Source organism: Terrapene carolina, unplaced genomic scaffold (genome assembly GCF_002925995.2).
Source record: "Terrapene carolina triunguis isolate 2854851 unplaced genomic scaffold, T_m_triunguis-2.0 Scaffold68, whole genome shotgun sequence".
Lineage (NCBI taxonomy): Eukaryota > Metazoa > Chordata > Testudines > Emydidae > Terrapene > Terrapene triunguis.
Window position 1 is genome coordinate 70168105 of NW_020664419.1, and position 24438 is coordinate 70192542.

General features: G+C 40.1%; 1 protein-coding gene across 1 annotated transcript in view; it reads left to right on the forward strand.

The window, feature by feature from the left end:
• LRRIQ1 (leucine rich repeats and IQ motif containing 1) overlaps positions 1-24438 on the forward strand; it is a 151874-nt gene continuing 127436 nt past the window's right edge. The window contains exons 1-9 of the mRNA XM_029910868.1: positions 1-129; positions 7925-8036; positions 9865-9959; positions 11256-11373; positions 12889-13118; positions 16653-16727; positions 17222-18454; positions 20091-20243; positions 23495-23645. Of these exons, the coding sequence (XP_029766728.1) occupies positions 1-129; positions 7925-8036; positions 9865-9959; positions 11256-11373; positions 12889-13118; positions 16653-16727; positions 17222-18454; positions 20091-20243; positions 23495-23645 (2296 nt within the window). The remainder of the gene's footprint in view (positions 130-7924; positions 8037-9864; positions 9960-11255; positions 11374-12888; positions 13119-16652; positions 16728-17221; positions 18455-20090; positions 20244-23494; positions 23646-24438) is intronic.

Here is a 24438-nt window from a genome sequence, read left to right on the forward strand (position 1 = left end):
ATGGAAGATGATGATGTAAAACTTGAAGAAGAAATAAATATAGAATTGAGCAGAATCAGTGTTACTTCCCTTGAAGTGGATGATCTCAACACTGATTTATCAGCAGAAGCTTGGAGTGATGGTGAAACAGTAAGTGTTTAATGGACACAGGAGGGATAGTACTGCCTTTTCTTTTGCATGGCAAACTTGTCTTTTGTGGAGGCCTCTTGCATTCCTGCCTTTCTAAGCTACTTGGAGGTGTACTATAGGGTGGATTTGATTTAAATCACTAGTCAGGAAGACTCGATTTAATCATGAATTTCTACATAAAAGTGCATTCTTGTTGGTTGTTATAAACTTAATACGTATTCTTCACAATTCAGAAATAGATGTAGGTTTCATTTTTAGAAGGTACACACTATACATTTTTAAAGTGATTTATTTTGAAAACTTTTCAGATTAGTTTTACAGCTATATCAGAAAATGAATGATTGTTTGGTTATTTCATTTACCAAAGGTAATTGAAGCAGATAGTTCACCTCCCAATGATTTCATAAATATCTCCAGTTCAACAGGTTAATCATTAATATTTGGAGGATTTTCTTGCCATGCTGAATTAGGAGGAGACCATCACCAGACAGACATTTAAATTGTTTTATTTAACTAAAACAACAACGTTCTGTATTCTGGATTTTTTTCTTCAACAGCAAACATAGAATATTTTAACAAAACAAGCATATGAATTTTTGAATTTAGTTAAACATTCAAGTTTTTTAAAATCAGGTTTGTTTTTGTTAAATTGTTTTTAACTAAAATAGTTAAATGAAATTAAAAAAAAAAATTAAATCGACTATGTCAGCCAGGTCAACATGAGAAACTTAAAATATTGGCTTGTGCAGTTAACTCAGTCGTCTTCACCTTCATTTTCCTGTTTGTTCATAATCTGGAAAAGAAAAACAAGCTCTCCTGCCTTTTAAGGTCCCAAACAATTTCTCAATTTGAAATGAATTAGTCCAGAGGAAGAAAATATTCTTTCTACACCGGCAGAAGAAGCTACTGCTGTTAAAAGTGAGATTATCACTTCAACAGTCTCTGAATCCAAGTGCTTAAGTGACTTCCACCAGTTCACTGGTGTGACTTTCTTTAAAACATCATCAGCAAACATATATTTCTTGAATGGTTCACCCTTAGCTCTGAAGTTTATTATAGTTGGCATTATGGAGGGATGATTGCTGGATGTCCATGTCATAGCCAACTCCTCTTCTTCAGCAGTTAAGGTTTGACCCTGGTACCAAGTATTGAGAATATTTGCAGCTGGAGATAGTGCTTGTCCCATTTTTTTTTAATGCTTGTAATTTAACTCTGTCATTGCATATTTTACTTTTTAAGATCTCAATCAGTTCCTTCCAAATTTCAACAGCGTCAGCAATAAAACAGCTATTTCCCTGCATTTTGTTCGAGGCTACAGAAATAGGCTTCAGGGTACTCAGCATGTGTTCAACACATCTCTTAAGCCCAATATTGAGAACTTTGGCTGTGACAGTGCCATCTATTTTTTCATGATTTTGTTCACAAACTGTCATCAGATTAGGCCAGTTCTTTATATAGTGCTCAAAACAGTCCACTATTGAGTTTCATCGCACGACTTGTGGGAGAGTTAGCTTGGTTCCTTCTACTTTTTCCAGAGCAGCTGCTGCAAAGTGGTTGTTACAGAGGTATTTTGCAATTTCAACAACATTAACCGTTATTTCTGGAACACTGAGGTCTTTGGCTAGGAGGTGCATCAAATGAGCACTGCAACCGTATGTTATTAGCTTGTGACTCTCTTCTAAATTTCTTCTAATCTTGGATACATTTGTAGCATTGTCTGTGGCCAAGCTGCATACTAGACATTTGATTTTTCCCCCCACAGTTTGTTATAGCTTTTACTGCTACTTCTTGTAAGTATTCTGCTGTGTGTGCATTTCCCGATGTATCAATTGTTTCTGTAAGGAAGACATTCCCTTCTTCTGTTGTCACACAAGAACATACAACAGGATCATTGTGGACATTGCTCCACCCATCAAGACTCAGGTTAACAATTTCACCCTCTAGATCTTTTGCACACTGCTCAATTTCTCTTTCATACACTTTATCCAGCAATTTGCCTGCGACATCTGCTCTGTTGGGTGGACTGTATCCTGGTCTTAATTACTGAACCATGTTAATGAAGTGTGGGTTCTCAATCATATGGAAAGGAGAGTTTGTTGCATAAACAAACCGGGCAATTTTTTCATCAATTACCTCTTTTTGTAATTTGCTGGTTCTTATTACAAACTTATCTATGGTTGTTTCTGGATGATAGAGATTTTTTTTTCTTTTTGCTACAAGTGATATATTGTGGCTATGTGACATACATGATGTGACTGAAACACTATCATTGGCAGATAACTCTGAAACTATAGAAAATGATGGTGTTCTTAAAGGTGGATAGTCTTCAGAATCCTATATGTTGAAGATGGATTCTCCTAAACAAAATAAGTCAAAGCAGTTATTTAATTATTATTACCATACTGCTCATTTAGTATTACTCATTGCATTCACTGACACTCAGTACTACTTTAAACGTGAAATTGTAAAAGGAAGATCTGCCTATTTCAGCTATTTATTTTTTATCACAACTGCATCTAAAATGATAGTACCATAGAGTAACAGCTATAGTTTTTGCTCAAACATGAGAATTCAAGAATAGTCCAGAAGGAAGACAGGCAGTCCTTAAGAAAGAAGCATGAAATAAAAAAGTTTACCAACCTGAAGATCCTGCATGTTCAGACATGTTCCTTTAATCATCTTCAACGCAGCTTCCTCCTGAGAAGGAACATTTCTCATTATGTTGTTTTATTCGGGCAATCAGGCCTTGCATTTCTTTGTTGCACGTTTGCATTTTGCACATATGCCTGTCTTACCCACAGGTAGAGGAACTTCATTAAAATATTCCCAAACTGGGTCTCTTTTATGGCCTGCTGCCATTATAGGTTTTCCCTTCTAGTGAGAGAATGGTATGGTAGATCTCAAATCAATGAAGGCTACACTCAGAAAGACCTCAAGACTTCTGGAATATGCTGCTCAAACAGTTTCACTTTTGTTTCTACTGCCAGTCCCTCCCTTCTCACATTTATCTCCAGACTTCTCCTTGTCCAGATCTATTCTGCCCCCAACAATCTTCTGTTCATTGGAACTTTTTGAAACTTTTAGAGAGAAGTAAGGGATTGACTTTGTGTACAAAAATTTGCAAGGGACAATAGGGTTGAGGTCTGTTATTTCTCACCTCTAGGTACTATTTATTTATTTATTTAAAACATTTTTGCTGTTAACAAGCATGTTATCTCTGGAGACACAAATCCACAGTTTGAGAACTGCAAAAGTAACTAAGCATCTCTGATGGTATCTGCTAGACTAAGCACTGAGTCCCATTGGGTAGATAGAAAGATTAACCTAAATACTCTAGGCAGAAGCCCCTGGAGCCCCATAAGGTTGGGTCCCTAATCCTTGAACTATTGGAACTCATTTACAAAACTTTTCTTAAACATTACATGAATATATTCCAGTGGATTGTAATTTTTTACAGAACCTTTCAATGTTAAAGATGGGTGAACTTTAAAAGAGATAAGATAGATAAAAGTTGTGATGGTTAACCAAATTAATCTTTGGTCTTAAAAATTGGGCTTGCAAATCTTGCAAGAAGAATCTGTCTTGTGATATATTTACAATACTTGCTGAGTTTTGATTCTTTCTATGTAAATTAATCCCTTTAGTTTTCCACCTCTCCCCCTTTTTTTAAGCTGTCTTCTGAATTCTATCCAGTTGATTGAGACAAGGTAGGTGAGGTAATACTTTTTATTGTGGGCCAACTTCTGTTGGTAGAAAGTACAAGCTTTTAGTGTCGTCAGAGCTCTCCTTAGGTATGGGGAAGGTAACCAGACTGTTGCAGACATTCCCTTCCCCATACCTGATTCCCTTCCCCATATCTGAAGAAGAAGCTAAAAGCTTGTACCTTCCACCAACAGAAATTGATCCTATATCCTGAGACCAACACAGCTACAACACTGCATCCCGTTTAGATATAATTCTGGTATGTAGGTGCCTAGAATTATATGCAGTATTCATAGAATCATAGAACTGGAAGGGACCTCGAGAGGTCATCTAGTCAGGTCCCCTGCACTGAGGGCAGGACTAAGTATTATCTAGACCATCCCTGACAGGTGTTTTACCAACCTTCTCTTAAAAATCCCCAATGATGGGGATTCCACGACCTCCCTAGGCAATTTATTCCAGTGCTTAACCACTCTGACAGTTAGGAAGTTTTTCCTAATGTCCAACCTAAAGTGCCCTTGCTGCAATTTAAGCCCATTGCTTCTTGTCCTATCCTCAGAGGTTAAGAAGAACAATTTTTCTCACTCCTCCTTGTAACAACCTTTTATATACTTGAAAACTGTTATCATGTTCCCTCTGAGTCTTCTCTTCTCCAGACTAAACAAACTCAATTTTTTCAATCTTCCCTCATAGGTCATGTTTTCTAGACCTTTAATCATTTTTGTAGCTCTTCTCTGGACTTTCTCCAATTTGTCCACATCTTTCCTGAAATGTGGCGCCCAGAACTGGACACAATACTCCAGTTGAAGCCTAATCAGCGAGGAGAAGAGCGGAAGAATTACTTCTTGTGTCTTGCTTACAATACTCCTGCTAATACATCCCAGAATGATGTTTGCTTTTTTTGCAACAGTGTTACACTGCTGACTCTCATATTTAGCTTGTGATCCACTATGACCCCCAGATCCCTTTCCGCAGTACTCCTTCCCATTTTTTATGTGTGCAACTGATTGTTCCTTCCTAAGTGGAGTACTTTGCATTTGTCCTAATTGAATTTCATCCTATTTACTTCAGACTGTTTCTCCAGTTTGTCCAGATCATTTTGAATTTTAATCCTATCCTCCAAAGCACTTGCCACCCCTCCCAGTTTGGGACTGTCCGCAAACTTTATAAGTGTACTCTCTATGCCATTATCTAAATCATTGGTGAAGATATTGAACAGAACCGGACCCAGAACCGATCCCTGCGGGACCCCACTCGTTATGTCCTTCCAGCATGACTGAGAACTACTGATAACTACTCTCTGGGAACAATTTTTCAACCACGTATGCACCCACCTTATAGTAGCTCCATCTAGGTTGTATTTCCCTAGTTTGTTTATGAGAAGGTCATGCGAGACAGTATCAAAAGCCTTACTAAAGTCAAGCTATACCACATCTACTGCTTCCCCCCATCCACAAGGCTTGTTACCCTGTCAAAGAAAGCCATCAGGTTCGTTTGACACTATTTGTTCTTGACAAATCCATGCTGACTGTTACTTATCACCTCATTATTTTCTAGGTGTTTGCAAATTGATTTCTTAATTATTTGCTCATTATCTTTCCGGGTACAGAAGTTAAGCTGACTAGTCTGTAATTCTCCAGATTGTCCTTTATTTCCCTTTTTATAGATGAGCACTATATTTGCCCTTTTCCAGTCTTCTGGATTGTCTCCCGTCTTCCATGACTTTTCAAAGATAATTGCTAATGGCTCAGATATCTCCTCAGTCAGCTCCTTGAGTATTCTAGGATGCATTTCATCAGGCCCTGGTGATTTGAAGACATCTAACTTGTTTAAGTAATTTTTGACTTGTTCTTTCCCTATTTTAGACTCTGCTCCTACCTCATTTTCACTGGCATTCACTTGCCTCAAAGTCTTTGGGCTATGACTGTAACCTCAAGGATCCATTCTGTTATTTCCATCATCAGAACCTTTTCTCTTCGTAAACTGCCACTGCCTATTGGCAGAGAGTTCCTAGAGCATTGGCCAGTGGGGATCTATTTAAAAACATACGGCCTGATCCTGACAGTCACTAAGCACCCACAACTCCCACCAGAATAATGAATGTCAGGACCTCTCAATGTTCAGAGACTCTGAGTACTAAGTGCTTCCTGAATGATGCGGAACACCTTAATCTCCTGTTGATATAAAAAGGCATTGACACTCAGCAGCTCTCAGAAGGCACTGGGCTCTTCACAGAATTTGGACCCTTAATCGGGAAAAACAAATACAAACTCTGAACAATGAGGGTGAGGACTCTCTTGCCCAGGTGAACAATCTGCTGATGCTATTCCATACAACTGAGTTCACTCCTCTGCTTCTGATTGCTCCTTTCTGCCTGTGACTTATGTAGTCGGGGATAGAGTAGAGTACCAGTGAAAAGAAGTGGAGTACTGGGGGAGCAGGGATGTCATTTGCAGGCTCATCTGAGAGAGCTAAATTCTATGGTTAATTATGGTCCATGGGTTGGGGTATAAATTCAGGACTATACATTCCCTAGATGCACAATGGAATGCTCTCTGATGTCAGTAAGAAGTTTTTACAGAGATCAAGGAGACTATGTGGCCTTTTTGTAGTAACTAAATGTTTAGATATTTATTACTTGTTAAGTGCCTTCTTGTAACGCCCATCATTCTGAGGAAAATCTGTTCCCTTTCAGGTCACTGTAATCTCTGCCTTGTTTCTCTTTTCCCTCTCCTCTGTTCTTTTCATTTCCATCCCCGCAGCAGCATCCTGTTCCCAACCTCGTGCACTTTGCTTCCATCCACTGAAATGATCAATAATTAAATAATAGAGCTGCCTGAAAAAAATTCATTTAAAATTTTGTCCCACCAAAAATGTTGTTTTGTCAAAATTGAAATGTTTTGTGGAAATGGATTGGGGTTGATGAAATTTTCATTGGGAAGTTTTTCAGGTCCAGCGCCTGAGAGAGGGAGAGACCCACCCACCCTAGCATAGCTAGAAGCCTGGTGGTCAGGATACTTGCCTAGAGCGTAGGGAACCAGGGGCTCCCAACTCAGGGTCAGGAAATCTCGGGGTCTCCTACATTTCAGGAAAGTACCCTAACCACTAGGCTACAGACTCATTCTCTTGCTGGCCCACTGAATATTGAATTTATCATAAGTGGAACAGTTCCATCAAAAGAGATTGAGAGACACTGGCTCTATAATCTGGTGGTGAGGGCATTTGCTGAGGATGTGGGAGACCTAGGTTCAAGTCCCTGGCATATTTGTATTTGTGAATCTAATCTGTCCTTCAAAAAATCAGTATTTCAGTAACAAAGACCCCACGTCACATGTCTGATTCCTCCATATTGAATCATTTGTCCTTTTATTCAACTTGGATCAAACCAATAACAAAAAAAAAAACCCCAATATAAATTAGAAAGATGCTTCTAGAGGGCAGTAGTAATTAGATTGCTGTGAAGTCTAAATGACTGTCAAGTAATGAGTGACACAATAATGAAACTACGGCCTGACTGAAAAAATACTAGTGTGTTAGTGAGGGACACATACAGTATGTCTACACAGCATTTTGGAGTGAATCAGGAACAAGTCTCCCAGACTGGGTGGATTGGCTTGGCTGGTGCTAGTGCTCTAAAAATAAATGTGTAGACCAGAAGTCAGCAACCTTTGGCACCCGGCCCATCAGGGTAAAGCCGCTGGTGGGCAGGGCCGGTTTGTTTATCTAGAGCATCCGCAGGCACGGAGCCCTGCAGCTCCCACTGGCTGCGATTCACCATTCCCGGCCAATGGGAGCTGCAGGAAGTGGCACGGGCCGAGTTACGTGCTAGCCACTGCTTCCCACAGCTCCCCTTGGCCAGGAACGGCGAACCGCGGCCAGTGGGAATTGCGGGCTCTGTGCCTGCGGATGCTCCAGATAAACAAACCGGCCCGGCCTGCCAGAGGCTTTACCCTGATGGGCCGGGTGCCAAAGGTTGCCGACTCCTGGTATAGACAGACCCATGGACTTTAATTAAGAATGTTAAGTATTTACCAGTGGTCTTCACAGAGAAATGAACATACAGAATTTAATTAAAAATAATGTTTACTTCTAGACTTCAGATGAATTACCAGAATCAGTTCTGTACTGTCTAAACGTTGTGAAGAACAGAAGTCAAAATGCTGAAAATCTTATACTGCAAGACTTGGAAGATGAAGAAACCACAAGTAAGCTGTGATTGTAATAAATATATGTGTGATGTGCCCCCCAAACCCTCCTATTGCCAATGCAGATCAAACTAACAACCATTCCTAATATAACATAAATCCTCAAATGCAACAAAACTATGAAACCTATTGCACCAACTTTAACTCATCACCTAGTATTGCAGCTCCTATGGTCCTCTTTTAGATGTTCTCCGAATAGCACTAACTAATGTAGCATGTAGTCTGAAAAATATGTGGTCCTGTATAGTATGGTATGCATAACTTTTATTACTGCAAAACAGTTTGCAAAGGATTGGCTAGGAAATATGACCCTGTTCAGTGGTATGGAAACCTTGGTTAATAGTTTATAGACTGCAATGCTTACGGCTTGAGGTGGTGTTGCTTTTCTAGCCTGCACAATAACATGAAAGGTTTCTATTATTATAAGAGTGCTTAAAATCTGCATTCTTTTCTGTCTCATTGACTCAGTCAAGGATAATCTCAAGTTTCTGCATAATGTAGATGGTCTGCGGAGATGGGAGTCCAAAGGCATTTTACACATGTGCTGTATAGAGGACAAGTTGAAGTTGTCTTAATCCCATCCTTAATTCCTTTCTCATATCCTGCATAATTTACTGGGAAACCATCCAGGCTCCAGAATGTCACCACAGTCACTTCTGACTTCATTGTTGTGGGATGCTGAAGAGTGATGCATAATGTGCCTTCCCTTCTGGTGTCTTGAAGCCCCAATTCTGTGGGCTACAAGGAATCAGTGTTTCTCAATGACTGGTCCGTGGACTGGTGCCAGCCCCTAAAATCTCCATGGCACAGTTTTGGAAGGCAGCAAGTCAGTCCCTGGTATCAAAAAGGTTGAGAAACACTGTTCTAGACTATTCAGGTCAATCATGAGTTTTCTTTTTTTTTTTTTTTTTACTTTTCAAACACATATGTTTAGCACTTGTAAACTCGAAAGACTTAATCCAGAAATAGCATTTGCTAGGGTTGATCTTTGCACCTGGTGATTCCACACAGGTCCTAGGGCCATTGCTGGAAGGTCTCCTCACAGGATTGTTCTCTGAAATACTAGTATTCAGCCACTCTAGACCATGTTCTTGTTAGGGTCAATCTTGTGAAGTGCTCAACACCCCTGCCTCCCACTGAAATTAGTGGGAGCTGAGGTAATTGAATACCTCACAAGACTGAGCCCTTAGTTTCTAAATTACCCTAGGTTGTTGAGACTCCAAATTCCAGTTTAGTCAGAGTTTCCAGGTTTCACATCTTTTAGTTGGGACCTGTTGTGAATGAAGTTAAGTGTTCCCTATTCATGCTCATCCTTAGGGGAAGTTTCTTCCATTTTCTCAGTAATAAGAATTATGTATATTCTAAATATAATTTATGTATATGCCTACTTATTTACCTTGTCCTTTAGGGGAGCTTCAATTTGTCACAGTTCTTATTCTAAAAAAGTAACCACCCCAGTCTTATTACTTCCTGCTAGCTGGAGAATGTTGAAATGTGTTTTGCCTCATGGAGTGCTTTTCTTTGCATAGATGCTGTTGCCATAGACTTTTTTTTTTACTCTATTTTTTTATTTCTATATATCTAGTGCTTTTAATTATCATAGATTAATTAGATTTAATTAATATTAAAAGGGCCGCTTCTTGTCTGAGTGGATTTGGTGTTTTTCTTTAAATAGAACCTGTGGTGTACACTTTTAAAGCAAAAACACATTGTGTTTCAGATTTTGGATTTTATGGACAGATAATAGGAAACTAGCATTCATCAGAATTAGACTACTTAGAAAGACATCTTCTCCCAATGTCCTTTTTTCTCCCCCTTCCCTCCTCAGGTGACATCTATCGAGTAGTTTCTAGCCAGGCTTCAGAGTACTTGGCAGAACTGGCTTCTGAATACAATGAAGATCCAGATGCATTGAAGAAGAGGGTATTCTATGTTTAAACCATCTTTGTAATAGATTAGATTCCATAGTTATTACAGATAATCAATTCCTTTTTTGGACCCAATCTTTCAATGACCAATGCACATACTTAAATTTACACACTCTAAGTAGTCCCCACGGGACTAGTGGTGCACATAAGGGGAAGCATTTGCATGTGGTTTTGCAGGATGGGGTCCTTGGTTGTGATTTAGTCCCTAGATCATGAAGTTATAACATTTGGTATAAATGTTCAGTAGTCTTAAGTGGTGGAGATGAACATTAAATGACTAAAATAGACTTGGACTATCAATTATTAATATTTAATCCAGTGGCAAAATGTCATTTCCATAATATAAGATTTTTATAGTGTTCATTTTTTATCTTATCTATTATTTTATCATTGTCTGTTCCTTTTCATTATTAGGATTATGAGATCACTAACATAATTCACTTATTGAAAAAGTTCTTCTGTTTCATGGAAAATGTTAAAAGAATTATGACTGGAATTTTCAAGTGAGACTTGGGGAGTTAGGCACATAATTTCCATTGAATTTCAATGGTATTCAGTTGCCAAACTCTCATAGGCACTTTAGAAAACCTGAACCTATATTTAAAAACAGTTCTGTTTATGTGCCATCTTTTACTTCTTTCCCTGTTTTTACCAGTGAGCACTGTATAAAATATGAAGTTTAATTACATTAAGAGATCACTTTCTTGTGAACATCCTGTTTGTGACAGCACAATTATTTACTGTGATGGTTGTTATATCACAAATGTACAACGATACATGCTCTATGCAGATGATCAATACATAGCAGGAATAGATCAATTCTTGGCAGTGAAGAACAAGGGAAGAAAAATAAGAAGATGTGATCCATGCAGTGTTGTTTTCAAATAATGTTTTTTCAGTTTCCCTGTGTGATCAATTTCACGTATTTATTGCCATAGTAGAATTAATTTATACATATAGTACTTGCATTTACTTGTGCAACTTCTTAAAAAAAATTATATTCTGACCATTTCCCCTTCAATATACAAAATATAAGAAAGCACTACAATCATTTTGGGAACTGCTCCAAATATTCCTTACCCTAAAAAATAACATTCTAATTTTAAATATATTTGTGTGACACTGGGGCCTAGAGGCTGCAGTCAGGGATCAGAACCCCCCCAGATTGCTAAACTCTGGACAATGAAAATGAAGTCCCTGACCCAAAGTCTTTATCTGAAGTGTTCTGCTTGGATTGTTATAGCTTCATCCCATTTCATTTCATCATGTGAATGTGTTTGGTTTTATACAGATACTGTCTGAAATAGAAAATGAAGAATTGCAGAGCAGAGCAACTTCTGATAGTAATAGTCAGCCCATCAATGAAGATATAACTTGCAGAGTGGTTGCTGATGAGTGCTCTGTCACAGGTAAACAAACTTAATATTAATTTATTTGTGCTGCTATTTAGTGCAATACTCATATCACTGTATAAAATATTTCTTCTGCTTTGTTCTTTTGATGAGAATAGTTATGGCAGTCCAGTACAATATATATTACAATGCATAGGTGCCAACTCTGTGGGTGCTCCGGGGCTGGAGCACCCACAGAAAAAAAAATAGTGGGTGCTCAGCACTCACTGGCAGCCTCCATCCCCTGATCAGCTCCTTCCCTTCCCCCTCCCCAGCGCCTCCCACCCGCCGCAGATCAGCTGTTGGCAGCATGCAGGAGGTGCTTGGGGGGAGGGGGAGGGGGAGGAGCTAGGGTGGGACACGCTCTGGGGAGGGGGCGGAACATGTTGAGAAGAGGCGGAGCGGGGGCAGGAAGAGTTGGGGGGGCAGAAAGAGACAGAGCGGGGTGAGGGTTTGGGGAAAGGGGTGGAGTGGGGGCGGGGCCTGGGGTGGAGTGGCGGTCAAGCACCCCCTGGCAACTCAGAAAGACAGCGCCTCTGTTACGATGGGATTTAGATCCTGATTCTGGAACTGGAGCTACTTAGGCAGATGCCTGCATTTATCCAGCTGTAGGAACGGGATCTTAATTTCTTATTCTTTTCTTTGTAAAGTCTTAATAATGAGTTTATTTCAAATGGTATTATACACAAATGACTTAAGTAATATAATTTATTAGCTAATTTCATTTGCTGATTGGCTAAGCATACTTAAAAGGTCCCTAAATCAGCAACTGGGCCAAATGTATCGATCTTAATATTTGTTAATTTCAGTTTTTTGACATTAAGGGCCACATTTGCAGAATGTGGCTTTGGTCTGAATACACACAATCTGAACGTGCTGGTTTTTTTGCATACATAGATCCAATTTAAATACCCAAATTGAATGCAAATAAACTCAATAAATAAATGTATGTGTCAGTTCTCTTGTTTCTCCATGCAAAACATAGTATGAACACAAATGGAAGCTCGATTGTGGCCACTGAGCATTTGCTTTATAGACCATTCACTTTAAATGTCACCCTCCAATATGGCCTCTGTATTCTACACCGGTAGAATACAGGGGCCATAAAAGCCCCAATGTGGCTAAGGGAAAATTGCCCTGGTGCCTGCATGTATAGGACTGCCCTAAACAGTCCTACACAGACCTCCTTACAAATCCTGGTATAGTGGGCATGTATGTTTGTAGCAGATCCTTAGGCTGGAGTGCGTAGGCCTATAAAACTGTGGGCATTTTGTGCAGTGCCAGCTCTTGTAGGCAGCCCATAATAGGTTGCTGTAATTTAGAGCAGCTCCATGGGCTGCCATGTTCTGCTCATAGCACTTTTTCAGCCCCTGGAGCAACTCCTCCTGCTCTAGGGCTTCAAGTTATAGGCTGTACAAACACAGAATCTCATTCATATTGTTTTCTTTTCAATCCATTAAATTATTTCATGATTTCAGATTACTATGAGCTCAGACTTTTAGTTAAAAGGTGTGTTTGCTTAAATTCTTGTAGATAATGGTGACATGGCCATTAGCTTTACTTACCATGAAGTAGAGGAAAGGTGCAGGCAAGAATTTGAGCTGTGGGAGGAGCGACAAAAAGAACTTGAAGACCAGAAAAGGAAAAAGCTGAAAGCTGAAAGGGAAATAGAGGAAAAACAAAATGAAGAGGAAAAGAAAAGACGGCAACTGTATCTGGAGGAATTTGAGGCTGAAAGGATGAAGTTAGAGATGCTTCATAAGGTAACGTTTTAACAAAGATATTTATAACACACCCCTTTATTTATCTGGACTACTTGAACATAAAGATCAATGCTGAAGAAAGGGAAAACAGTACCCTCTCAAATGTGTGCACATCCCCACACTTCTGGTTCCAAAGAGAAATACTGCTGAGAATAGATCATGTAGATCTTTGTATTATGATTGTCTCTCTTCCCTATTTTGATAAGCTGTGAACTACTTAACAAAGCTGATATTTAAATTGTCATAATTAGGCTTTATCATTATTAGTAAGTATTTGTAGTATGGTACCAGCCAAAATCCCTGGACAAGAATGGAACCCCAAAGTGCTAGATACTGAACAGATACAAGATGGTGCTAGAGCAATTCATAAAAAGGTCCTTTTCATGGAAAATTTTAACTTTTTGGTGAAAAATCTCAAACAAAATATTTTGGCTGAAAGCCAAACATTGCTGTGGTGCCTCTTGGGATTTGTAGTTCTGGTTTCTTGTGCTCCAGTTCTCTTCTTTATGCCGTTCTCCTTGGTCAGATTCCGTCTGCCTGATGCACCAGAGTTCCCTCATAGTGAAGTGAAATGGTTGCATCATGGAAGATATAGTATGGCCTGAGATTCCCAGCCAGAGAGAAGAATGAGGGCATAAGAAAAATGAATTACAGCTCCCATGAAGCACCTGATTCAGATATCAGATTTCTTTTTTTTTTTTCTTTTTTTGGTTTTCAGTCTAAATATTCAGGCTGAAATATTTTGGTGCTGAGGAATCTGCTTTTTTGATGAAAAATCACAATTTTCTATGGAAGTTTACTGTGAAAAATTTTATTTCATCGAAACCCCAGTTTTCCATCAAAACCCGTTTTGGTGTAAAATTTTCATGTAGCCATAGGAGACACTGTTCCTCCTTCAAAGAGCTTATGAACTTCAGAGTTATACAGTATTCTAATGGGGGTAGTTCACACTTCTATCAGAGCAGTTGTTTCAGACTTAGACATCATTGCATCAGTTAGCCTGTATGCATTTTGAAGGATCTCTTCATGACCCATAAGGATAGACCTTTTTTTAATTTTCAATAATAGATTGAAGATTTTGAAGAACAAGATGGCAGTTATTTGGGTAAAGTACCAAGTTTCTGACCTGGTTTTGTTTGTCTGGGTATACCGCAAGAAGGACAGGAGACTTGTTATGGGTTTTAATCAGGCCGCAACTTTATTATATAGATGTCTGGGACTACCCGGCAGATAAAGTGTACAGAGCAGGCAAATCCATGGTTATTCAAATCAATTCTCTGGGGCTTTCACCAGCCTCCCTTTGTTTCTATCCAGGTCCCTCAGCCGACCCATAGCTTGGACCTTACCATCCACCAGTCTCGCAAGAGGCTTAAGGAGGGCTATGAGAACGGGGGTGGGGTGGGGGAGGGTTGGCTCCCTGCCATACCGGTCATGGGAGTCCCTGAACCATCTCCCTCATTCTGTTTCTTTATCCAATACCTCCTTTTAAGTCCTTTACGAGGCCATTTATCTGGTCACTGGCTGCCCTCCCTATGGAGTACCTGCACTGAACATCTGCCACAAGGAGGCGCCAGCCATTTGCTTGGCTGCCTCCCCCCAACCCCGCCGGGTTCCCAGACATCTGCAAATGGTCTCTTGGCTAGCAGCCCTACCGGGGAGAAAGAACCCATTGTCCCATGTGTAATCATCAAGGGACACCAGCAGCTGCATTGTCCTTGACCTGGTACTGCAGCAACCGCCCTTAACGGAGGGCCGCATAGGCGACCCATTCTCTGGATCCTTGTATTGAGAGGAATCCTTAAAAGAAAACAAAATAAACAACTTGTAAGTTACAGCCAAAAATCTGCATTTCGCCAACCACATGACATTCCGAGGTTCCAGAGAGCTTGCGGCAAACTAGAAATGAGACAAGGCATCTGCTATGCCATTATCCATGCCTGGCATGTGCTTGGAAGAAAAAACAGATGTTCAAGGTTAAGCATTGGAGAACAAATGCCCTTGCCAACTTTCCAATCCTGTGCGATCTGGAATTTTGGCGATTGATAACCTGTACCACTGCCATGTTGTTGCCCCAACGGCACACCCGTATATTAGACCCAAATTAATAACCATTTGTATCTCCATAATGATACCTCCTTAAATTGACTTAGAAAACTTTTCCAAGTCTTACTACATCTGTGTAGTGACTCATATGTAATTGTGTGGTCTGGTTATGCCACCCGGTGCCGCTGCCAGCTGGGCACAAAAAGCCTGCCCCGGGGCAACAACCCTGCAAGCAAAGTTCAGCTCAAAGCCCAGGTAGGTTAATGTCGTGAAAGGGAGCTTCTGTTTTGCCCTTCACTAGGGTTTTCCCCAGCTATTTAGCCAGGACCTGAAAATGTGTCCCAACAGGTGAAAACACTCATTTGGCCCAGCTCGCCCTGCGAACAAAAATTGTGCAAATAATGCACTGTTTGGTTTAGTCCCACTGACTGCACCACTGCCCAGTGCAACATTGTACTAAATTTCTGAAAAGCTGCACAGGATACTGAACAGCCCACGGGCATAGCCTTGTCGAAATAAAGTTGCCGGCGGTAGGCGTCCTAAACAACCACCATTATTAAATGCCCAGCAAATACTATTACGTGTCCAGGGCCCTTTTCAGGCTTGTTGCGGTATGGACAAACCCCTGGCGCCCTTGGTGTTATACCCTTGAACCACAGTGCGTGATGCCACCTAATTCCAGCTTGTGTTGCTGCCCTTAATGGAAACTGCTTCACCTCGCTTGCCAATTCACCCTCCCTGGTTGCAGCTTCCAGCTTGCCTGGGGGTGAAAGAACCTGGGGTAGGGGACGCTAGTTCCCCTTCTGTGTAATTTGCCTGTGCCTACCCTTCCTTGTCTCTGGGGCCGGGGGGTAACTCTCCCCCCCCCACCCCGTTTTCCCAAGCTTACTCTTCTCTGTGCCCCTGGAACCATGCTGTTTCCAATGCTGTTTGCTGCTTTTCTGGAGCCATGCTTTCTTGGGGCCATGCTGCTTCCACGTGGTCCTGCAGCAAGCCTTAGAGCCCCATCCTGTTTCTGTTCTGCTGCTTCCTCACCGCTTTCACATAGAGACTTGCCCCACCCAAGTTTCATACCTTTATGCACATTCCTGGGGGGACAGGGGGTGAGTCATTGCTGCAAAGTTGACCACTGAGCACCTTTTGCAGCAGTTTCTGACGTTCTTTCCCCCTCTCCCCCCCCCGCCCCCCCAGACACACACACACACAAAGCAGAGCGGTACTTCTTTGGGTGAGCCCACACAAATTCTGCCCTACCTTTAGTTGTGGTGCATCACTTTCAATGCATGACCAAATGGGTGACACTGAATTTGAGTTTTTAGCTACTGTTTGTTTTTTTCTGGTCCAACCAACCTGACTGCTTATTATATTTCAGGTATCAACACAAAATAAGTGGATCTTTGGAGAATGCTATTTTTATAGTCAGCTATGATTTTAGTGAGTTAGATAATGAAATGTATTAAAATAATTGATATAAGGTTACTTGTTATACAGCAGCAACAAGCTATGATGGAAGATGAGTTACTGAAAGAAAAGGAAGTTTGGAGAGAGAAGTTTAGGCAACATGAGGTAATTTGTACACGTGAATTTTTGTCAAAAAGAATTTGAATGTTATTAGAATATGCTCGAAAGATACTTTCATTGTTATGTAGGAAAACACAATCAAATTGAATGATTTATGCCATATGTGTTAAGAAACATACCTGTGTGTGGTTTTAAAAAAGAAAAAAGTTTTTGAAATTTGTGAAAGCAGCCCTTCTCTGGCTGAGCAGTCCATTTCTCTTCTTGTTTGAGCAGCTGCAAATAGCTCTCAGGTTTGCCAGCTAAGCAAAACTTTTGGCCAACTTTACAAACTGGAGTTTGTCTCCATGTACTGATAAGAAGACAATCCTGTGTCCAGACTTACCTGAAGAAACGAAGAAGAAACCATATTAGCAGAAAGTAAAATAACATTTAAGAATAAATCTGTCTATCTTGTTTCACATATTATAATTACATCTTAAGGAAGATTTCAGTAATTCAGATGCTGAATAAAATGTATTTCCATTGTTGTTTTGGCACAGGAATTGATCAAAAGACTACAGTTGCAAATAGAAGAGGAGAAAAGGGCCTTTGAAGAGCAGAAAGCAAAAGAAAGAGAACACTTGGCAGAGCAGTGGAATAAAGCAGCTGTTAAAATCCAAGCTAGATTTAGAGCATTTATCGTGTACAGAAAATATGCTCCTATCTTAAAAGAATGGAAAGTGGAAATTAAAAGGAAGAAGGAACTGCAACAAAAAATGGAGAGAGAAAAGAGAGAAAAGGAAGAAAAAATGAGGAGACGGATGCAGGAAAGGAAGCTAAAAGAAGAGGAGTCGAGAAAGAGACAAGAAGAAATAGAAAGACAAGCACATATGGAACAGGTGAGGAGGCGTGAGGAATATGAAAAGAAGAAAGAAAATCTCAGGCTTGAACGAGAAAAAAGCCTTCAGTTAGAAGGACCAAGAGGGCAACAAGGAGCAAAACAAAAAGAGAAAATAGCAATAAATGCAGTGGCTGAAAATAGAGACAAAGACACAAAAATAACAAAGGAAGAAAGAGAGAGAGAAAATATAAAAGACCTAAGAGAACAGGAAAAGGAGCAGAAGAAACAGATACTGGAAATAAGAGAAGAGGAAGAGAAACAAGAAGAAAAACATGTTGGAAAGATACAAGAGGCAAATAATTCAGAGAATACAAAAGACAGAAAACAGACACCACCGAGCTCTGAGAAGAAAGAAGAGTCTCATGATAAAAGTAATGAAAATGAAGATGGGTATGTGATGACACTTACAGGAAAAAGTTCCCTACAAACTATGGATCTTGATAAAAATACAAATACGAATATACTGGATAGAGAAGCCATTGTTCTTGTAGCTAATGATGCAATCTCAAATAAGGAAAACAGTATGCACAATAGTCAGTGGAATTTGGAGGCCCAGCCAAATAACAGGAACAGTGTACACAAAGTGCAATCTTGTAAGTTTGAAACAGTTAAAACAGCAGAGGTTGTGATGAAGAAAATTCAGGAGGAAGTTGCTGACAAAAGTGAGAGTGTAATTAAGTATTTTGAGAGGCCACTAACGCTACCTGATAATGTTGAAAAGAAGAGGCTAACTTGGATGACAATGTGTAAACCCTGGTCTAAAATTTATAGGGAAAACCAAAGAAAGAAAGTAGTTAAAAGAAGCAGACCAAGAAAAACCTCAGATAGCAAGATGCCTCCATTAAGTGTAGAAATGATTATTCAATGTGGCCCTTGGAATGCCCTCCAACAGGTAACTAAATACTGTAAGTGATTCTTAAGCAGTGATTTACATGAGAGCTGACTAGTCACGTGAGGTGGAATTTTCAAAACTGTCAGTGTTGGCCTAATAATTGGTTTTTCCATTGACTTCTTCAAAGGGAAAAGAATGAGGCCAATGTCGAGTGCTTTTGGAAATCCTGCTCATGGTGCTGATTCTTTGTTTTCAGCTGCTAAACTGCACTAAGTCACAGCTGAAAATACATTATTTTTCCATATAAGTAATTGATTTATTGAAACAAGGATGTTCTGTGACTGGGATAGGAAGTGGTGCATAAAACAATTTCTCTATCAAAATGTGGTTCACACTAATAAAACGGCCCAGATCTGCAGAACAGTTTATTTTAATGCAAAAGAGGCTGGCACATATTTGTACTGTGGTCATCTGATTGGTATCAACATACCATTATTATTCCTAATATATATGATATTTAGTTTAGCGATGATTCTTCTCACTTCTATTATGGTAAGATTATCTACACTTCTAATCTGTTGACATTATAAATGAGACAAAACCCCATTGACTTCTGTTTTGCTGTCGCATTAATCTTCTATTTATTCACATTATACATTATTAGTAGTGAAGCACTTATGTTTGAAATGGACATCAAAATCAAATGAGTTTGGTTACCTTTTTATAGTTTTATCAATTTTTTCCACTATCAGTTACAAATTAGGGCTTTCAATTAATTGCATTTAACTCAAACGAATATCTCAAAACAAATTAACTCCGTTAAAAAATTAATCATGATTAATTGCAGTTTGAATCTCATGGTTAATAATAGAATACCAATTGAAATTTATTATAAATATTTGTGGATATTTTTTCTACATTTTCAAATATATTGATTTCAGTTGCAACACAGAATACAAAGTGTACAGTGCTCACTTTATATTATTATTTTGTATTACAAATATCTGCACCATTCTCTGGAATGGTGGCCAAAGCGCAAAGAGGCATACGAATGTTTAGCATATCTGGCACGTAAATATCTTGCAATGCTGGTTACAAAAGTGCCATGCAAATGCCTGTTCTCACTTTCAGGTGACATTGTAAATAAGAAGTGGGCACTATTATCTTTCATAAATGTAAACAAAATTGTTTGTCTTAGCGATTGGCTGAACAAGAAGTAGGACTGAGTAGACTTGTTTTGTTTTTGAGTGCAATTATGTAAAAAATAATTTTACATTTGTAAGTTGCACTTTCAGGATAAAGAGATTGCACTACAGTACTTGTATGAGGTGAATTGAAAAATACTATTTTTGTTTCTTTTTTACAGTGCAAATATTTGTAATAAAAATAATTATATAAAGTGAGCACTGCAATTAATTACAGTTTTTTAATTGTTTGACAACCCTATTGCAAATCATTTCTATGTTTTTATGATGCTTAGGTAGTGTTATGCATTTTTTTTATCATGGGAGCAACATTTATCAGTTAATGTTTTTGCTGAAGATCAGAAAACTTTTAATCTTTTATAAGTGTTTTACAGTAAATTCAGAATCTAGACTTAATCCATATAATTGTAAGTTACATAGTAGGTATTTAACTTTAAAAAGGCTACGTAAAAATACTATTAGAGTGCAATCTTTTCATTGAATGTGTGTAGGTTACGACACTTACACGTCAAGATTTGCCTGGCTGTAGTCTCTCCACGTTGTCCGAATGTTCAAGTCTTCAATTACTGACCCTTAGACGCTGTGGACTAACTGCATTGGAAGGACTCAGTAACTGCAAAGGCCTAAAGTATATTGATGTGGAGGTACCTAGCATATTTTACTATCTATATGGAGGTGGCGTGAGACTGCCATCTCTGCCATTCAGGATATGATGAGACTGAATCCATCTGTTTATATGTGTATGTACATATAGGACAAGATTTTTTTTAAAGTGCCAAAAGTTAGTCTACTAAGTGCATAGTTAGGATATGAACTTAATAAGCAGCCTGATTTTCTAAAGTTCTGAGTACCTAACCTTGTTCCTTGTTTTTGGCTCAAAGACAAAGTTGAAGGGATACAAGGAGATACTTGTCAACTGTATATATTGTTATAATTTTAAAGTGCGGTAATTTGAAGCTTCCAGAACTAGGAAATAGGCACAGTCTCTTTCTCTGTCTCCAAGTATTAGGTCGTGAATGGCCCTAGTGTGAGTATGGAGGGAAAGTGATAAATCTTCATTCCCTCTGTTGCATGGCTGTGCAAAGGCTGTTCACCCTAGCAGTTTGTGTGCTCTCCCTCCCCCCCCGCCCCCCAGTGACTAGGGCATTTAAAAGTGGGCGAGGAGGAGGAGGTGAAGCCTTAGGAACATAACTCCTGTGTACTAGCCCAGATTGCTTGCCCACGTGCACAAGGAGCAGCACCAGCCAGGGCCAGCTCTGGCTTTTTTGCCGCCTTAGGCAAAAAAGCCACCGGCCGCCCCCCCATTGCGGCAGGGGAGGGCGCCGAGCCCGGCCGCGGGCCCGCTCTCCCCGACCGGCTGGAGCGCCGGGGGGAGGGCAGAGAGCCCGGCCGGGGCTCTCCGCTCTCCCCGACCGGCCGGAGCGCTGGGGGGAGGGCGGAGAGCCCGGCCGGGGCCCCGCTCTTGGTCCGGAGCGCCCCGCCGCGCCGCCCCCCTCCAGGCGCCGCCCCAAGCACACGCTTGGTGGGCTAGTGCCTGGAGCCGGCCCTGGCACCAGCATTGATTTCTGAGGCACAGTCTCTCCTGCTTCTGCAGGTGGTGGCACTGCACTGCTGCTTACACGGAGCTGTCTTTTAAAATTTAAGGGCTTGTCTATACTTACCGCGCTGGTTCGGCGGCAGGCAATCAAACTTCTGGGTTCGATTTATCGCGTCTTGTCTGGACGCGATAAATCGAACCCAGAAGTGCTCGCCGTCGACTCCGGTAATCCTGCTCGGCGCGAGGAGTACGCGGAGTCGACGGGGGAGCCTGCCTGCCGCGTCTGGACCGCGGTAAGTTCGAACTAAGGTACGTCGACTTCAGTAACGTTATTCACGTAGCTGAAGTTGCGTACCTTAGTTCGAATTGGGGGGTTAGTGTAGACCAGGCCTAAGTGACTAAAGAAAATGTGTCTTTATAATGTTCCTCATTTAAAGAACTTGATGATCTACATGAAACAGATGGTTTTCCCTTTTCGGTTTTTAGTATTTTGATTATATCAATGCACTGGGAGAGTTCATGCATAATGACTAACAGAAGACCCACTGTGTATAAAAGTTTTGAATGTTTCTTTTTTGCCCAATGATTACTGTTTGGTGTGTGCTGTGACCTTCTCAAAACTGAGAGAGGAATGGGCAAGGTCAGTTATAGCTAAGGCAACATTGTCTAGTGGTTAGAGCAGTGCACTGGGAGTCAAGACTCTTGTGTTCTTTTCCCAGTTTTCCTACCTTTTAAAAATAATCTTGGGCAAAATTTTCAAATGTCCACTAATTTTGGATGCCTCAAATTACAGCGCAAAAGGAGTAAGAGGATTTTATATCTATATCTAGATCTATATCAGGGGTAGGCAACCTATGGCACGCGTGCCGAAGGCGGCACGTGAGCTGATTTTCAGTGGCACTCACACTGCCTGGATCCTGGCCACCGGTCTGGAGGGCTCTGCATTTTATTTTAATTTTAAATGAAGCTTCTTAAATATTTTGAAACCTTATTTACTTTACATACAACAATAGTTTAGTTATATATTTTAGACTTATAGAAAGAGACTTTCTAAAAAGGTTAAAATGTATTACTGGCACGCGAAACCTTAAATTAGAGTGAATAAATGAAGACTCTGCACACCACTTCTGAAAGGTTGCCGACCCCTGATCTATATATATATCTATATATATCTATATATAGCTAACCTGTTGACCTTTCTCTGACTGACATTTATAGGTGACGAGGTTTTATACTAAGTGTTGCCCAGTATTTTTACACACAAACTTGGTGTTTCTAAGCATTAAAAATGTTATTCTAAATATAGTATTACGCTAGCTGTCTATTCGCTGGAAGTTGGGTGGCTTGATCTACGGGCAGTGCTGGCTTGTCTGATAGAAGACTTCCATTAAAACTAAAATGACAGAGCAGTTAAATGCCCCTTTGTTTAGTAACAGCTGAAACAACAAAAGACACTGCCCAAATCACAGACCAGCATGGCAAGGCTTGAGTAGGAGTTGAGCCAGTTGGTCTGAGGGTTTTTCCTAGCATCTGCATGCCAACACATCTGCATGCCAACTGAGTATTCACAGATTCCAAGTCCAGGAGGAACCATTGCGATTGTCTAGTCTGAGCTTCTATAAGACACAGGCCATAGAACTTCCCCAAATCAATTCCTTGAGCATTGTTGTTTGGTGGAGCTGTAAGTGTCTGTAAGTCAGAAGCAGGCAGTGAAAGCCAAGCAGACAGCAATAGAAGCACTAGTAATGTGGTCCTGGGGGAAAAAAAGCCAGGAGAGCTTTATAGGCAGAGTGCTGGCTGGAAAGAAGCTTGGAAATGTGAGCAAAGAAACTGCCTCCCATTGTGTACTTCCTACTGTGTTCAGCGAAATAGGACTCTCTGTACATTCTTTATAAATAGGATTACATCAAAGATGCCTGACTCAACCATCAGTTTCGCCTCTTAATGGAAACACTCCTCAAGGCCCCGAATACTGGCTAACTGCTCAGACTAAAAATGGTTAACAATAGTAAAGTTTACAATATTTTTGAATGACCCATAATAATGCTTAACTTAATATTGTGATTTTCATTAGTAGATCTCAAAGTGTTTCAGTCTTTCTTGTATTTATCCTCACAAACACCCTTGTGAGGTAAGGAAGTGGTGGTATCCTCATTTTTACAGATGGGTAACAGAGAGACTACGTGACTTGTCCAAGATCACACAAGAAGTCTGTGGTGGAGTAGGGAATTGAGCCTGGGTCTGCCAAGTCCTAGGCTAGCTATCCAAACACTGGACTATCTTTCCTCTCTCACTGAAAACTGTCTATGCTTTTCTATTCATGATCTTTAATTTTATCTGCTTTCTTCTTTGTGGTAGGAAAACAATATTCAGACAATAAATTGTGAGAATCTAGAAAATCTCTGCATTTTAATTCTGAATAAAAATCAACTTGCATCACTTCATGGCTTAGATGGCTGCAATGATCTCAGGAATCTTGAACTGTCCTGCAATAAAGTCACTCGAATTGGTAAGAAAATATTAAAGATGATGCATTTTATTCATTTAACATCAGTATTGTGCATTTATTCTTATGGTTTGGTTGAAGACAGAAAACGACTGTTGCCAATGTAGTAGTGTTTATTTTTAATCCTGTAACAGGCTTATTTCAAAGAAGATATTACTCAGTACTCAGGTCCTTTATTAGGATGGAAAAATCGGAAAAGTACATATAAAATCTTGCACCCTTTGTAGGATGTGAATAGTTTAAAATTTCAAACAAGTTGGGTGGGTGGACAATGAGAGAAGAACCAGAAACTTAAGGGGAATGAATTTGTTTTAGATTAGACAGGAGGAAAAAATTATACAAGAGGAGAAATCATTGTCCTAGTTCCTCCCTCTGGGGGTAACCAGGAGACCCACTAACCTGATGCTGGTACAGCAGGCCTCAGAATGTTTCCTCTGTAATGAAGGGGCAGTTAAATTCAATACAGTGGAAAGAATTGCTGATTCTGCTGCATTAGAGTGGGGAGAATCGGTTCTTTGGTTGTCTACAGAAGAACTAACCTATTCTGTCCCCCCTCCAAAAGTAGCTTTAATAATTGAAGTGGGGAGAGAGGTAAACCGCCTTGTAATTACCTAAAATGGCGATCCCAGTGCTGAAAGGAGCAAGGTGCTTCTTCCTTCAAGAATGCAACACAGCAGGTAGGTCTGCTGCTGAAAGGGTTGCAGGTCCTGCTGTGGGGACTGGGTCATGTTGGAAGGTAGAGAAGTGAGGGCCACAAAGGTGTAGGTAATCATTGGAATACTTAACTAATTCAAAC